At 44.3% G+C, this 14926-nt stretch overlaps 1 protein-coding gene across 12 annotated transcripts in view; it reads right to left on the reverse strand.

Moving 5' to 3' along the window:
• Positions 1–1872: 1872 nt before the first annotated feature.
• Positions 1873–14926, reverse strand: part of CTNND2 (catenin delta 2) — a 3400942-nt gene continuing 3387888 nt past the window's right edge. For all 12 annotated transcript variants that reach the window (XM_077269511.1, XM_077269508.1, XM_077269506.1 and 9 more), the window contains one exon: positions 1873–2899. In XM_077269511.1, coding sequence (XP_077125626.1) covers positions 2639–2899 — 261 coding nt within the window. In that variant the 3' untranslated portion in view covers positions 1873–2638. The remainder of the gene's footprint in view (positions 2900–14926) is intronic.

Raw genomic sequence — 14926 nt, forward strand, 5'->3', positions numbered from 1 at the left:
AGATTACCAAAATATGTATTTCATTATGAGCTGTAGCTCATAGATAAAGCTGCCGCCTGCAAAGTACATAGAAAAGTGAGTGGGAGACCTGATGGCTGGAGAAGTGAATGCATAAAATTTAATTTATGCATGAAGCGGCCCAGGGGCGTAGCTAGAGCTTTTGCCGCCCGGGGCTGTTCTTGAGTTTGGTGCCCCCCCCCCCAGCTCAATACACACAAAGGTTACCAAAAATAGTCAGGAGGATGAGGGAATCCACCAGGAATGAGCGAGGCATGAGTGTATAGAGGCCGGCAGGAGAGTCAGCGCTGCGTCCAGTGTGCAGTGGGTGCTGGCCACTAGTGCGGTGCTGAAAGCCCACTCCCCACCTTATATAGCGCTGCCTCCATGTGATGGCCACAACAGCGCACTCAATAGCCTTTTTGTGCCCTTTCTCTTGGCATTCCCTCTGCACGCTTCTTCATTATTTCACTTGTTAACTAAATGAACTGCATAATGTACTCTATTCTTGTCCACCCCACCCACGCCTTACCAGGCGGCTCCCACCCTCACCTCCCCTCTCCCTGGGATTTATTTGGCTATTCCCTAGCTATTTAATATTCTTTTATCTCTACTGCTGAATATAAGCAGGTTCACCCCATTCCTCCTATATGAAAATACCGTTTGGTGTTATTAAATACCTCTCGGAGGGTCAGGCCCATCTTACATTATTCAGCCACCTGTAGGATGGATATATGGGTCCCTATTCTGCCTCCAGGATCGGTGCCCCCCAGTCACTCCACATTATATGCTATGTGCAGCTTACGGCAGAGCTGCACATGAGGGGCGTGCACTCGCCGGCGACTGATAATGACGTCAAACGCCGGCGACATGCATGCTGGGACTGACGTTAGCTGCCAGCCTCAGATTGACTGGCGGCTGTTAACTATTGACGTGCGGGCGCGGGCCCACACATCAATAGCGTTAAACAGCTGCAGCCTGCAGCGCCGGCCGCGGCCCGGTGACCCACCCCCGCATTGTGCTGCCCCCCGCACCCCCCTTCCTACGCCACTGAAGATGCCCCACCCCACTGAGAAGGAGCTACAAGAGCAAAGAAGAACTTGGAGAGGTGAGGATACATGCCGAGAACATAGCTATGACATGGTGGCTTACTGGATTACCTTAACAATTGGGCCTTGTTCAGTTTAGTACAGTATGTTGTTTTCCTGTAACCAAAATATCTAACTTATAAAAAGTATATAGCTATTTTATTAATTTTGGTCCTTACTGCAGCCTTGAAAACTTAAATTGTTGACTATCTTCCTCTGGCCACCTGGAGAGGACTGAATTTTTATTATTTAAAAAGCTTCTCTAAATGTACAGCATTTTCAAAATAAAATACAATATGAGTTATGATACAACAACAATGTACGTTCACATGCTTATGGTTCCAAGACACCCGGTCGTAAAATACAAAGGAGATTGCACAAACATAAATTATTCTTCCCAGAATCATACTCTGTAGACAGAATGGTGGAAAGCTTTTCAGCATTTTGGAAATACTATGAGAAGCAGTATTATAAACATGTGTATATTATGCCAAACAAATAAAGAAAAGTATGAAAAGCAGAAGATAAATTGTAAGCAAATACAAATGGAATATTCACACACATGCAGACATACAGCATACTTCATAATTCATTGATATTTGTTTTGGAAATACACATTTGGCAAATATGAAGATCAAATGCTATTTATTTCTTTTAACACTGTATCATCAGAAAGAAAACCAGTAAAAATGAAAAAAGTCTATTTCAAATATCTACATGTAAAACTTTAGGCATTGAAAAAAGCTATTTGATGACAAAGAGTGTAGAATGATGATGATATTTGCCAGACATTACTAATTTGTTTAATCATCACAAAGACACATTCTAGAAGACACAATACTGCTAAAAAGTACTTTAGTATTTTTCATTTTTTATCTCAATAAAACGCACTGGCTCAAAAGAAAACAAAATATATATTGACATTTTCAATTTAATCTTAAAGAAATTAAGCAATGTATAGGATATCTCATGAAGGAACACAATGGAATTGGTGTAATTTACATAGTCCACTCTCCTTTATCGTTATTGTACATCAAATACTTTACAACAAAGCATTAGTAAAAGGCAAGAAACATCTTACCATACAGAAGAAACCTCAGATGCAACTAGGTTCACAATGAGGAAAGTAAACAAAATGTGAAGGACTGTTTCCCACAGATAATGTAAACTTCACTCTTGTGCTTAATGTACTATGTCAACACACCTCCAATGTGACTTCCTACCACCACAACCATTTTCCTTGTATCTGGTGTACGACTTTGTATACACAGATGTCTAAAGCACCAGTAATGTCAGATATGAGAGCAGCATATTTAGGTTACATAAAATATTTGCTATGCTGCAGTACCCTTTCTTCACATTGCTCAATACTCACTCGGGGCTATTACATCTATCTAAAATTGATTTTATTCCATTCCATCAGCTTTCTAAGACACCATAATTATTCACAATGATTTTCACAACCTTTCTAAGGAACAGGCTTAACAAATTAAATCTGCAAGGAAAAATGTCTTATGTTATGCATGCACATGCACAGATTTTTAATAAGCATCTCAAACCCATGAGTCTGGAGAGGCAGGATAGTGGCTTGTTTCATAGTTCAGTTCACTATAGGGGCGAGCAGCAGAGTAAAAGTCAACATAGTTGCCAGTTGACTTCAGTCCCAAATGCATATTGTACTCAGTGGCGGGTGGTCGGTGATGCGCCTGATCTTCAAAGAAGGTGTCATCAAAATTTCCTGTTGAATTCTGGAAAGGTTGGTAGCTCTCGTAGTCTTTTCTTCCAGTTTCTTGTGGAACAGGCTGTGTAGCAATCTAATTAAGAAAGATTAAATAAATTCAGAATAGGGCTTTTTTAATCTGCATTAATGTCTGATTCACAGTTACCAAAGATAAGATATGGTATAAAGGGGTTGTATTGGTCTCAAAAGAAAAGTTTGCTGTCACTATGGTGACAGTTTGTGCAATCCTCACAGTCACAATTCTTCTGGAGGACGGTAATCACAGAATCGCATACATTTGGTCACATGACTGCCCAACTCACAAGAGGCATACAGGGGACTCATGAGAGTATGCACAATGCACACTGTCGTGATTCAGCTGTCAGCAGCCACATTACAAGTGAGTTCAGACTTTTCATCAGGGACCAGATAAACCCTTTAAACTTGAGAATTTATTTTGTTGGCATAACTTGAGAAACAGAATTATTAGTAAATAAACAAACAATAAAAACAAGGAAATTCAGTTCTTGAAAAACAAGGCAAAAATTTCATTGTGACTTTTTTTTCTGCTGAGAATGTGATATTGAAACTGTGAGCTTGCATTACTGTAGACTCTATTTGCTATTGCTATTTGCTGGCCCTCTTATTAATTTACAAGTTTTGTTGGTTAACAACTAGCTTAAGGTCAGTAGTAGGGATGAGCGAATAGCTTCAGATAAGCACTTATCTGAATAGTATAGCGCTTACTGAATAGCTGCCTCGGGAACCCAGATACCTGGAGTGCTCCCAATAATCAGCTGTTTGGCGCCGCAGCTGCATGTGTCGCGGCTGTGTGACAGTCACAACATATGCATGGAGAGCCTGTGTTGTGAGTGTCACATGGCCACCCACGACACATGCAGCACCAAACAGCTGATTACCATCCACCTCTCGTGTCTCCCCTTTTCCTCATAGTTTGTAAGCTTGCGAGCAGGGCCCTCATTCCTCCTGGTATTTATTTTGAACTGTGATTTCTGTTATGCTGTAATGTCTATTGTCTGTACAAGTCCCCTCTATAATCTGTAAAGCGCTGCGGAATATGTTGGCGCTATATAAATAAAAATTATTATTATTATTATTATCAGAAGTGCTCCAGGTATCCGGGTTACCAAGGCAGCTATTCGGTAAGCACTATACTATTCAGATAAGTGTTTATCCGAAGCTATTGGCTCATCCCAAGTAAGTAGGCATAAAGACTTACACGTCATTTTTATTCCTAAGTACAATGTCAGACTGGGTTCTTTGGGTGGATCATATAAATTGGAGGGCCTAAAGAACAAAAATAATTCAAATTTAGTTTTGATTTAACAATATCTGCCTAAATTATTGATGCTTCCTGAAGCATGATTTTGTTTCCACACTGCATAAATATAAAGGTATCTAAATTAGAGGCACAAATACGCACACAAACACCCCCTGAAGAAGATATTACGAAACGTGCGTTGGGGTGGAGGGAAGACCGGCCACCAGATCCCGCAATCACACGCTGGACCTTATACTGGGATTCCCCTCTCAATAGGTAATACTTGTTTTCATCTTCTCTTTACATTAGATAAGGATTATTCGGCAATTTCTTAATATTAAAATTTGTTTGGCCACTTGTACCCTGTACACTTTCATTATGTTAATACCTGAAAAGGAGACTGCTGTGTCCTAAGAATCAATTTTGGATTTATTTGATACATGAACTTATTGACTTTTTAAATCAATATTTTCCGGCATAGATCCACAAGGATATCTCCATTATCTTACTAATATATTTGCAGCTACATCTGGCAGGCCTCCCTCACACAAGTGGCATCTTGTTAACCTTTCTAATAAAAAGATATGTGATTTAACCCCTTCATGACCCAGCCTATTTTGGCCTTAATGACCTTGCCGTTTTTTGCAATTCTGACCAGTGTCCCTTTATGAGGTAATAACTCAGGAACGCTTCAACGGATCCTAGCGATTCTGAGATTGTTTTTTCGTGACATATTGGGCTTCATGTTAGTGGTAAATTTAGGTCGATAATTTTTGAGTTTATTTGTGAAAAAAACGGAAATTTGGCAAAAAATTTGAAAATTTCGCAATTTTCACATTTTGAATTTTTATTCTGTTAAACCAGAGAGTTATGTGACACAAAATAGTTAATAAATAACGTTTCCCACATGTCTACTTTACATCAGCACAATTTTGGAAACAATTTTTTTTTTTGCTAGGAAGTTATAAGGGTTAAAATTTGACCAGTGATTTCTCATTTTTACAACAAAATTTACAAAACCATTTTTTTTAGGGACCACCTCACATTTGAAGTCATTTTGAGGGTTCTATATGGCTGAAAATACCCAAAAGTGACACCATTCTAAAAACTGCACCCCTCAAGGTGCTCAAAACCACATTCAAGAAGTTTATTAACCCTTCAGGTGTTTCACAGCAGCAGAAGCAACATGGAAGTAAAAAATGAACATTTAACTTTTTAGTCACAAAAATGATCTTTTAGCAACAATTTTTTTATTTTCCCAAGGGTAAAAGGAGAAACTGGACCAGGGACGTTGTTGTCCAATTTGTCCTGAGTACGCTGATACCTCATATGTGGGGGTAAACCACTGTTTGGGCGCACGGCAGGGCTCGGAAGGGAAGGAGCGCCATTTGACTTTTTTAATGAAAAATTGGCTCCAATCTTTAGCGGACACCATGTCGCGTTTGGAGAGCCCCCGTGTGCCTAAACATTGGAGCTCCCCCACAAGTGACCACATTTTGGAAACTAGACCCCCCAAGGAACTTATCTAGAAGCATAGTGAGCACTTTAAACCCCCAGGTGCTTCACAAATTGATCCGTAAAAATGAAAAAGTACTTTTTTTTCACAAAAAAATTATTTTAGCCTCAATTTTTTCATTTTCACATGGGCAACAGGATAAAATGGATCCTAAATTTTGTTGGGCAATTTCTCCTGAGTACACCAATACCTCACATGTGGGGGTAAACCACTGTTTGGGCACATGGTAAGGCTCGGAAGGGAAGGAGCGCCATTTGACTTTTTGAATGGAAAATTATCTCCATCGTTAGCGGACACCATGTCGCGTTTGGAAAGCTCCTGTGTGCCTAAACATTGGAGCTCCTCCACAAGTGACCCCATTTTGGAAACTAGACCCCCCAAGGAACTCATCCAGAGGCATAGTGAGCACTTTAAACCCCCAGGTGCTTCACAAATTGATCCGCAAAAATGAAAAAGTACTTTTTTTTCACACAAAATTTCTTTTAGCCTCAATTCTTTCATTTTCACATGGGCAACAGGATAAAATGGATCCTAAAATTTGTTGAGCACTTATAACCCCCAGGTGCTTCACAGAAGTTTATAACGCAGAGCCGTGAAAATAAAAAAATAATTTTTCTTTCCTCAAAAATGATTTTTAGCCCAGAATTTTTTATTTTCCCAAGGGTAATAGGAGAAATTGGACCCCAAATGTTTTTGTCCAGTTTGTTCTGAGTACGATGATACCCCATATGTGGGGGTAAACCACTGTTTGGGCGCACGGCAGGGCTCGGAAGGGAAGGCACGCCATTTGGCTTTTTGAATGGAAAATTAGCTCCAATCATTAGCGGACACCATGTCGCGTTTGGAGAGCCCCTGTGTGCCTAAACATTGGAGCTCCCGCACAAGTGACCCCACTTTGGAAACTAGACCTCCCAAGGAACTAACCTAGATGTGTGGTGAGCACTTTGAACCCCCAAGTGCTTCACAGAAGTTTATAACGCAGAGCCATGAAAATAAAAAATAATTTTTCTTTTCTCAAAAATGATTTTTTAGCCCACAATTTTTTATTTTCCCAAGGGTAACAGGAAAAATTGGACCCCAAAAGTTGTTGTCCAGTTTCTCCTCAGTACGCTGATACCCCATATGTGGGGGTAAACCACTGTTTTGGCACACGTCAGGGTTCGGAAGGGAAGTAGTGACGTTTTGAAATGCAGACTTTGATGGAATGCTCTGCGGGCATCAGGTTGCGTTTGCAGAGCCCCTGATGTGCCTAAACAGTAGGAACTCCCCACAATTGACTCCATTTTGGAAACTAGACCCCCAAGGGAACTTATCTAGATGTGTAGTGAGCACTTTGAACCCCCAAGTGCTTCACAGAAGTTTATAACGCAGAGCCGTGAAAATAAAAAATGTGTTTCCTTTCCTCAAAAATATTTTTTTAGCCCAGAATTTTTTTATTTTTGCAAGAGTAACAGGAGAAATTGGACCCCAAAAGTTATTGTCCAGTTTCTCCTGAGTACGCTGATACCCCATATGTGGGGGTAAACCACTGTTTTGGCACACGTCGGGGTTCGGAAGGGAAGTAGTGACGTTTTGAAATGCAGACTTTGATGGAATGCTCTGCGGGCGTCAGGTTGCGTTTGCAGAGCCCCTGATATGCCTAAACAGTAGAAACCCCCCACAAGTGACCCCATTTTGGAAACTAGACCCCCCAGGGAACTTATCTAGATGTGTGGTGAGCACGTTCAACCCCCAAGTGCTTCACAGAAGTTTACAACGCAGAGCCGTGAAAATAAAAAATCATTTTTCTTTCCTCAAAAAAGATGTTTTAGCAAGCAATTTTTTATTTTCACAAGGGTAACAGGAGAATTTGGACCCCAATATTTGTTGCCCAGTTTGTTGTGAGTACGCTGATACCCCATATGTGGGGGTAAACCACTGTTTGGGCACACGTCAGGGCTCGGAAGGGAAGTAGTGACATTTGAAATGCAGACTTTGATGGAATGGTCTGCGGGCGTCACATTGCATTTGCAGAGCCCCTGATGTACCTAAACAGTAGAAACACCCCACAAGTGACCCCATTTTGGAAACTAGACCCCCGAAGGAACTTATCTAGATGTGTGGTGAGCACTTTCAACCCCCAAGTGCTTCACAGAAGTTTATAACGCAGAGCCGTGAAAATAAAAAATAATTGTTCTTTCCTCAAAAATTATGTTTTAGCAAGTAATTTTTTATTTTTGCAAGGGTAACAGGAGAAATTAGACCCCAACAGTTGTTGCCCAGTTTGTCCTGAGTACGCTGGTACCCCAAATGTGGGGGTAAACCACTGTTTGGGCGCACGTCGGGGCTTGGAAGGGCGGGAGCACCATTTGACTTTTTGAACGCAAGATTGGCTGGAATCAATGGTGGCGCCATGTTGCGTTTGGAGACCCCTGATGTGCCTAAACAGTGGAAACCCCTCAATTCTAACTTCAACACTAACCCCAACACACCCCTAATCCTAATCCCAACTGTAGCCATAACCCTAATCACAACCTTAACCCCAACACACCCCTAACCACAACCCTAACCGCAACACACCCGTAACCCTAATTCCAACCCTAATCCTAACCCTAATCCCAACCGTAACCCTAATCCCAACCCTAACCACAACTGTAACCCCAACACACCCCTAACCCTATCCGTAACCCTAACCACAAGCCTAATCTTAACCCTATTTCAAACCCTAGCCCTAATTCCAACCCTAACTCTAATTCCAACCCTAACCCTAAGGCTATGTGCCCACGTTGCGGATTCGTGTGAGATTTTTCCGCATGATTTTTGAAAAATCTGCAGGTAAAAGGCACTGCATTTTACCTGCGGATTTACAGCAGATTTCCAGTGTTTTTTTGTGCAGATTTCACCTGCGGATTCCTATTGAGGAACAGGTGTAAAACGCTGCGGAATCCGCACAAAGAATTGACATGCTGCGGAAAATACAACGCAGCGTTTCTGCACGGAATTTTCCGCACCATGGGCACAGCGGATTTGGTTTTCCTTAGGTGTACATGGTACTGTAAACCTGATGGAAAACTGCTTCGAATTCGCAGCGGCCAATCCGCTGCGGATCCGCGGCCAATCCGCTGCCTATCCGCTGCGGATCCGCGGCCAATCCGCTGCGGATCCGCTGCGGATCCGCTGCCGATCCGCTGCCGATCCGCTGCGGATCCGCTGCCGATCCGCTGCCGATCCGCTGCCGATCCGCGGCCGATCCGCTGCCGATCAGCTGCCGATCCGCTGCGGATCCGCTGCCGATCCGCTGCCGATCCGCTGCCGATCCGCGGCCGATCCGCTGCCGATCAGCTGCGGATCCGCTGCGGATCCGCGGCCGATCCGCTGCGGATCCGCGGCCGATCCGCTCTGTGTGCACATGCCATAACCCTAACCCTAACCCTACCCGTAACCCTAACCCTACCCCTAACCCTACCCCTAGTTCTAACCCTAGTTCTAACCCTAACCCTAGTGGAAAAAGAAAAAAATATATTTTCTTTATTTTATTATTGTCCCTACCTATGGGGGTGATAAAGGGGGGGGGTTTATTTATTATTTTTTTATTTTGATCGCTGTGATAGAACCTACCACAGCGATCAAAATGTACCTCTAATGAATCTGCCGGCCGGCCGGCGCACTGAGCATGCGCCCGCCATTTTGGAAGATGGCGGCGCCCATGATGGAGGCGGACGGGGACCGGGAGCCTCGGTAAGTATAAGGGGGGGGGAGATCGGGGCACGGGGGGGGCGTCGGAGCACGGGGGGGTGACATAGGAGCAGGGGGGGAGCGGGCAGGAGGACGGGGGAGCGGACAGCAGGACGGGGGAGCCGGCAGGCGGACGGAGGGGACCGGACCCTATAACGGAGCACTGGGGGGGCGATCGGTGGGGTGGGGGGGGGTCACATTAGTGTTTCCAGCCATGGCCGATGATATTGCAGCATCGGCCATGGCTGGATTGTAATATTTCACCAGTTTTTTAGGTGAAATATTACAAATCGCTCTGATTGGCAGTTTCACTTTCAACAGCCAATCAGAGCGATCGTAGCCACGGGGGGGTGAAGCCACCCCCCCTGGGCTGAAGTACCACTCCCCCTCTCCCTGCAGATCGGGTAAAATAGGAGTTAACCCCTTCACCCGATCTGCAGGGACGCGATCATTCCATGACGCCACATAGGCGTCATGGGTCGGATTGGCACGGGTTTTCATGACGCCTATGTGGCGTCATGGGTCGGGAAGGGGTTAAGAATGTTTAATAAAACTATGTAATTTTTAAACAAACACATTGCTCTGTAAGGCTGGTTTCACACTTGCGTTTTGATCTGCAGTGTTTTTTTAAAAAACGCATGTGGTGAAAAAACGCATGTAAACGCGGCAAAACGCCGCGTTTTTTAGACGCATGTGTTTTTGCATGCAGAAAAAAACGCAGCGTTTTGCCGCGTTTAAATGCGTTTTTTCCTGCGTTTGCGTTTTTTAAACGCATGCTGAGAAGTGTGTGACAGCTGCCAATCATCAAAATCAACTAGAAAACCCACTATAAACAGAAATAGCTAGGGTTAGGGTTAGGATCCCTAGTAACCCAAGGGATCCTAACCCTAACCCTAACTCTAACCCTAACCTTAACCCTAGGGATCCTAACCCTAACTCTAACCCTAACCCTAACCCTAGGGATCCTAACCCTAACCCTAAGGTTTGGATCCCTAGTAACCCTAGGGATCCTAACCCTAACCCTAACCCTAATCCTAGGGATCCTAACCCTAATTCTAACCCTAACCCTAACCCTAGGGATCCTAACCCTAATCCTAACCCTTGGGATCCTAACCCTAACCCTAAGGTTTAGGATCCTAACCCTAACCCTAAGGGTTAGGGTTAGGATCCCTAGGGTTAGGGTTAGGGTTAGGATCCCTAGGGTTAGGGTTAGGGTTAGGGTTAGGATCCCTAGGGTTACTAGGGATCCTAACCTTAAGGTTAGGGTTAGGGTTAGGGTTAGGATCCCTAGTAACCCTAGGGTTAGGGTTTTCTTGTCTTTTCTTGTGTTTAGGGTTAGGGATAGGGTTTTCTTGTTTTTTCTTGTGTTTAGGGTTAGGTTTAGGGTTAGGGTTTTCTTGTTTTTTCTTGTGTTTTCTTGTGTTTTTAGGTAAAAACGCATGCGTTTTTAACGCAAGCAAACGCATGTGCTTAAAAACGCATGCGTTTACATAGACAGCAATGCATTTTTTTGCCGCGAATAAACGCATGCGTTTTTTTTGCGGCAAAAAAACGCCGCTAGAAATTACTACGTTGCATTTCTGCAAATGAACGCACGCGTCTAAAAACGCATGCGTTGCCGAAAACGCGTCAAAACGCACGCTAAAAAACCTATGCGTTTTTTAATGTTAAGTATAGGGAAAAAACGCATGCGTTTTTTAGCGCTAAAACGCTGCAGATCAAAACGCAAGTGTGAAACCAGCCTAAGTGGTTATTTTTGTATGCTTCTGTCAATATTATTGATTCAGGTCATACTGATGGATTTTTTTGATGTTCTTATATGACCACAATTAATTTTTGTTGGACTTTGTTTGATAACTATAAATATAAAGGTATCTAAATTACAGGCACAAATATACCTTCCATACGTATGCACTCACCATAGAAGCATGCATACAGTTATTTTACACACATTTTACAGTAACGTGCCATTTTTGCAGATATCTGTTGTCTAAACCTCTGACATACAGGAAGCCAAAGGAAATAAGGGCAGTTATCGCTCTCTATCCCTTTCAAGAACAGGGAGTCAAAAACTAAACTAGCAGCTAGTGGAAAAGGTGGTCAAGGAGAGGGGAAGAAAAGGATAAGAGGGAGGCAATATGGTAGGTGAAGGCGAGGAGGGGGTGGGGCAGGGAATGGAAGAAAGAAGCTAGAAGGGTTAGAGGACAATAGATATTAAAGTACTCTTCTGGGTCACTCACGTCATTATAGTGCAATCTTGGTATCACGCTAATTAAGAAGCTGGACTCATGTAATATTGCAAGAGAAGGGAGATGGATGTGGGACAGGATCTTGACAAATCTTGCAAATGTTGTCAAAGTACTTATTCAAAAGCAGGGAGCCAGCTCTACAAAAGGTTTGTGCTGTTGCATATAGCTTCTTTCTACTTCCTTTCCTATTTTGTTAATGTTTCATTCTGCTGCTTATTTATAGCAGCGGATGGGCTCTTGATATCCCAATACAATTTGTGTGAGCTTGCAGCAGTTAAAATATGTGTACCGTATTTTTCGCTTTATAAGATGCACCGGATTATAAGATGCACCCCAAATTGTGAGGAGAAAAATAGGAAAACAAAACTTTTTTTTAATAAAATGGTGGTGCTTCTAATAATCCATGCGTCTTATTGCTTACCGGGGGGTGGTGGCTGCTGTGAAGCCGGGTCTCAGGGTCGATGCTGGAGGAGGCAAGATTGGAGCATTGCTGCAGGCCGCAGGCTGGGATGAGGGTATGTTCGGATGTGCGGTGCGCCACTGTGAGTGTCCGTTGCTGCGGGGGCTCTGCAGGAAAATGGATGCAGGCCGGGGGGGCGCATGCGCAGATGGAGATCTCAGCACCAAGATCTCGAAGTATATTAATTTACCTCTGTGATTTTACACTATTCATACCCTGTAAATGTATGACTTTTTCATACATTTACTCCAAGAACCATAACTTTATTTTATCTTTCTGCCAACAAAGCCTTACTGTCACAAATCCACCATTCAATATGTCCCAGGGATGCAGTGGTTGACAGTTCGACCACCCAAGAGATGGCAGAGGTGTACTGGGTTGTCATTATTGTGAATAGGATAGCGCAGCTGCCCAATCAGGGAATGGAGAGTGCTGACTATCCTCATGCTAAAAAGGAATAGTTCAGCTGCCCAATCAGGGGATGCAGCATGCTGGGCTGTCCCCATGCAAATTTAGAATTGCTCAGCACTGCAATCACTGGCTGGACCTGCTGGGCTTCTTCCAAGTGTCTCCCTTTCAGGATGATCACCTGGCTATTTAGTTGGCTGGCAATGGTCAGACCATTAGCAGTTGTAGCTTTATTCTGTGGAGTGCCTGACCTTTTTGTAGTGTTTTGCTGTTCTGATCTTCTGCTGCCTAACCATGGACCTTGTCTTTCGCTATTCGTTTGCCTAGCTACTTTGTCTTGATCTGCACAGTTTTGCACTACCGATTTCAGACCATGACCTGTTTCTCATGGTCTGAAGGCATGGTCTTGAATCTCTGCCTTTAACATACACTCTTGTTACCAGACCCCAGACTTCTTGACTCGTCTGCTTGTCCATGAGAAGTGACAATAACCAGCATCACATTTTTCATCAGTATAATCCCATTCTTACGCATTGTGATGAGGTGGTGAATATGACTCAAATCATTCAGGATCCGGCCAAAGAGCTCTGGAGCCTTGAATTGACAAAGTCCCAGTTGCAGAGTCAATCATCTAGCTTGATGAATGCTTCCCATAGCTCTTCATTGCAGGCAATGGCTGAGATGTCTGTACTTTCAGATGTGCAGTTGGTCTCTCCCAAACCCATAGCAGCCCATTTTGATACAGTTTGGGGAAAGAAAAACCAGCTTAGAGTGTTTAGGGAGAGCTATTTTTTACAATTTAAAGGGAACCTGTCACCCCCCCAGGCGGTTTTAACTAAAAGAGCCACCTTGTGCAGCAGTAATGCTGCATTCTGACAAGGTGGCTCTTTTAGTTCTGGGTGCTGTAACTGCCAAAATAATCAGTTTTGTAGTTTGTCAGAAATACCTTGTCTTCAGTCAAGGAGGCAGGCTTTCCCCCCTGCTGCAAATGCCACACAGCCGTCACTCAAATCTTCTTGGCGCCTCCTCACCGCTATTTTCAAATGTGCTGGCGCCTGCGCTCTTTTCCCCTGCCTTGGGCAGGCACAGTGAGCGCTGCCCATCTGTCCTCATATGCAGTCCAGCTGACTGCACCTGTGAGGCCACCCTGATCCCAGCCCCACAGTGTCTTCTGATTTATTCACATTGCGGGGCTGGGATTCACAGGCAGGGCGTCCGCACAGGCGCAGTCAGCTGGACTGCATATGAAGACAGACGGGCAGCGCTCACTGCGCCTGCCCAAGGCAGGGGAAAAGAGCGCAGGCGCCGGCACATTTGAAAACAGCGGTGAGAAGGCGGCGCCCAGCGCCAAGAAGATTTGAGTGACGGCTGTGTGGCATCTGCAGCATGGGGGGAAAGCCTGCCTCCTTGACTGAAGACAAGGTATTTCTGACAAACTACAAAACTGATTATTTCGGCAGTTACAGCACTCAGAACTAAAAGAGCCACCTTGTCAGAATGCAGCATTACTGCTGCACAAGGTGGCTCTTTTAGTTAAAAACACCTGGGGGGTGACAGGTTCCCTTTAATCTAGGTCTTCAGTAGGGTTGAGCGACTTTTACTTTTTTAGGATCGTTTCGGGTTTTGTGAAACCCGACTTTGTCAAAAGTCGGGTCGGGTGAAATCGGCCGATTATTGCGAAAAGTCGGGGATCCGACCGAAAGACGAAACCCAATGCAAGTCAATGGAGAATCAAAGTCGGCAGTGAGTGGAGGACAGGAAAACACCAACAGAGCCCATTTTAATGCCAAAAACATCAATTATTGTTACTTAAGCTTGTCAATCTTAATTTACCTTATAATAATAGTTAGCCATAGAAAATTTGGGGGTCATTTGGCAATAGTTGTGGGGGGAGTAGGGCTGGCTCAAGTTTTTCGTGGGCCCAGGAAACGCGGACTACGTCACGGCGGTGGAGCAGGGAGAGGTAAGTATTTCAACTTTGCAAGTGCTGTGATCCTGAGCAAGCGGGGGGGCACACTCGTTCGCATTGCCACTGGCACAGGGCCCCTCAAAGTACGGCGTTGTGATTGACGGCAGGGGCGCCTCCCACCGGCAGAGACACTTTTGCGTACTCTGAGGGGCCCTGTGCCTGTGACGTCGCCAACGAGTATGCCCCCCCACCTGTTGAAGGAACCTGCACTTTCATCTGCACCTTCCTCTTTGTCCCCGTGTAAGGTGGTATAGTATGCGGGAAGGGGAACCAGACTTTCTGCAGGGTCAGATACTGGCTATATAGAGTGCAAGGGGAATGTAGTGGTCTGGTTCAATGTACCGGCAGACTCATCTAGCAGTGGCTGGGCAATGGGCAGGATGAGGAGGAAACACAGATATAGGCCCAAAGAATAAAGTAGGCTAAATGCAGTTCAAAATTGGTAACAGGAGTAAACAGGCAGCACTGCTTTGTTCAGTGGAGGAGAACAGCAAGGAGCGGCAGACACCAACCAAACCAGTAG

Source organism: Ranitomeya variabilis, chromosome 6, assembly GCF_051348905.1.
Source record: "Ranitomeya variabilis isolate aRanVar5 chromosome 6, aRanVar5.hap1, whole genome shotgun sequence".
NCBI classification, from domain to species: domain Eukaryota; kingdom Metazoa; phylum Chordata; class Amphibia; order Anura; family Dendrobatidae; genus Ranitomeya; species Ranitomeya variabilis.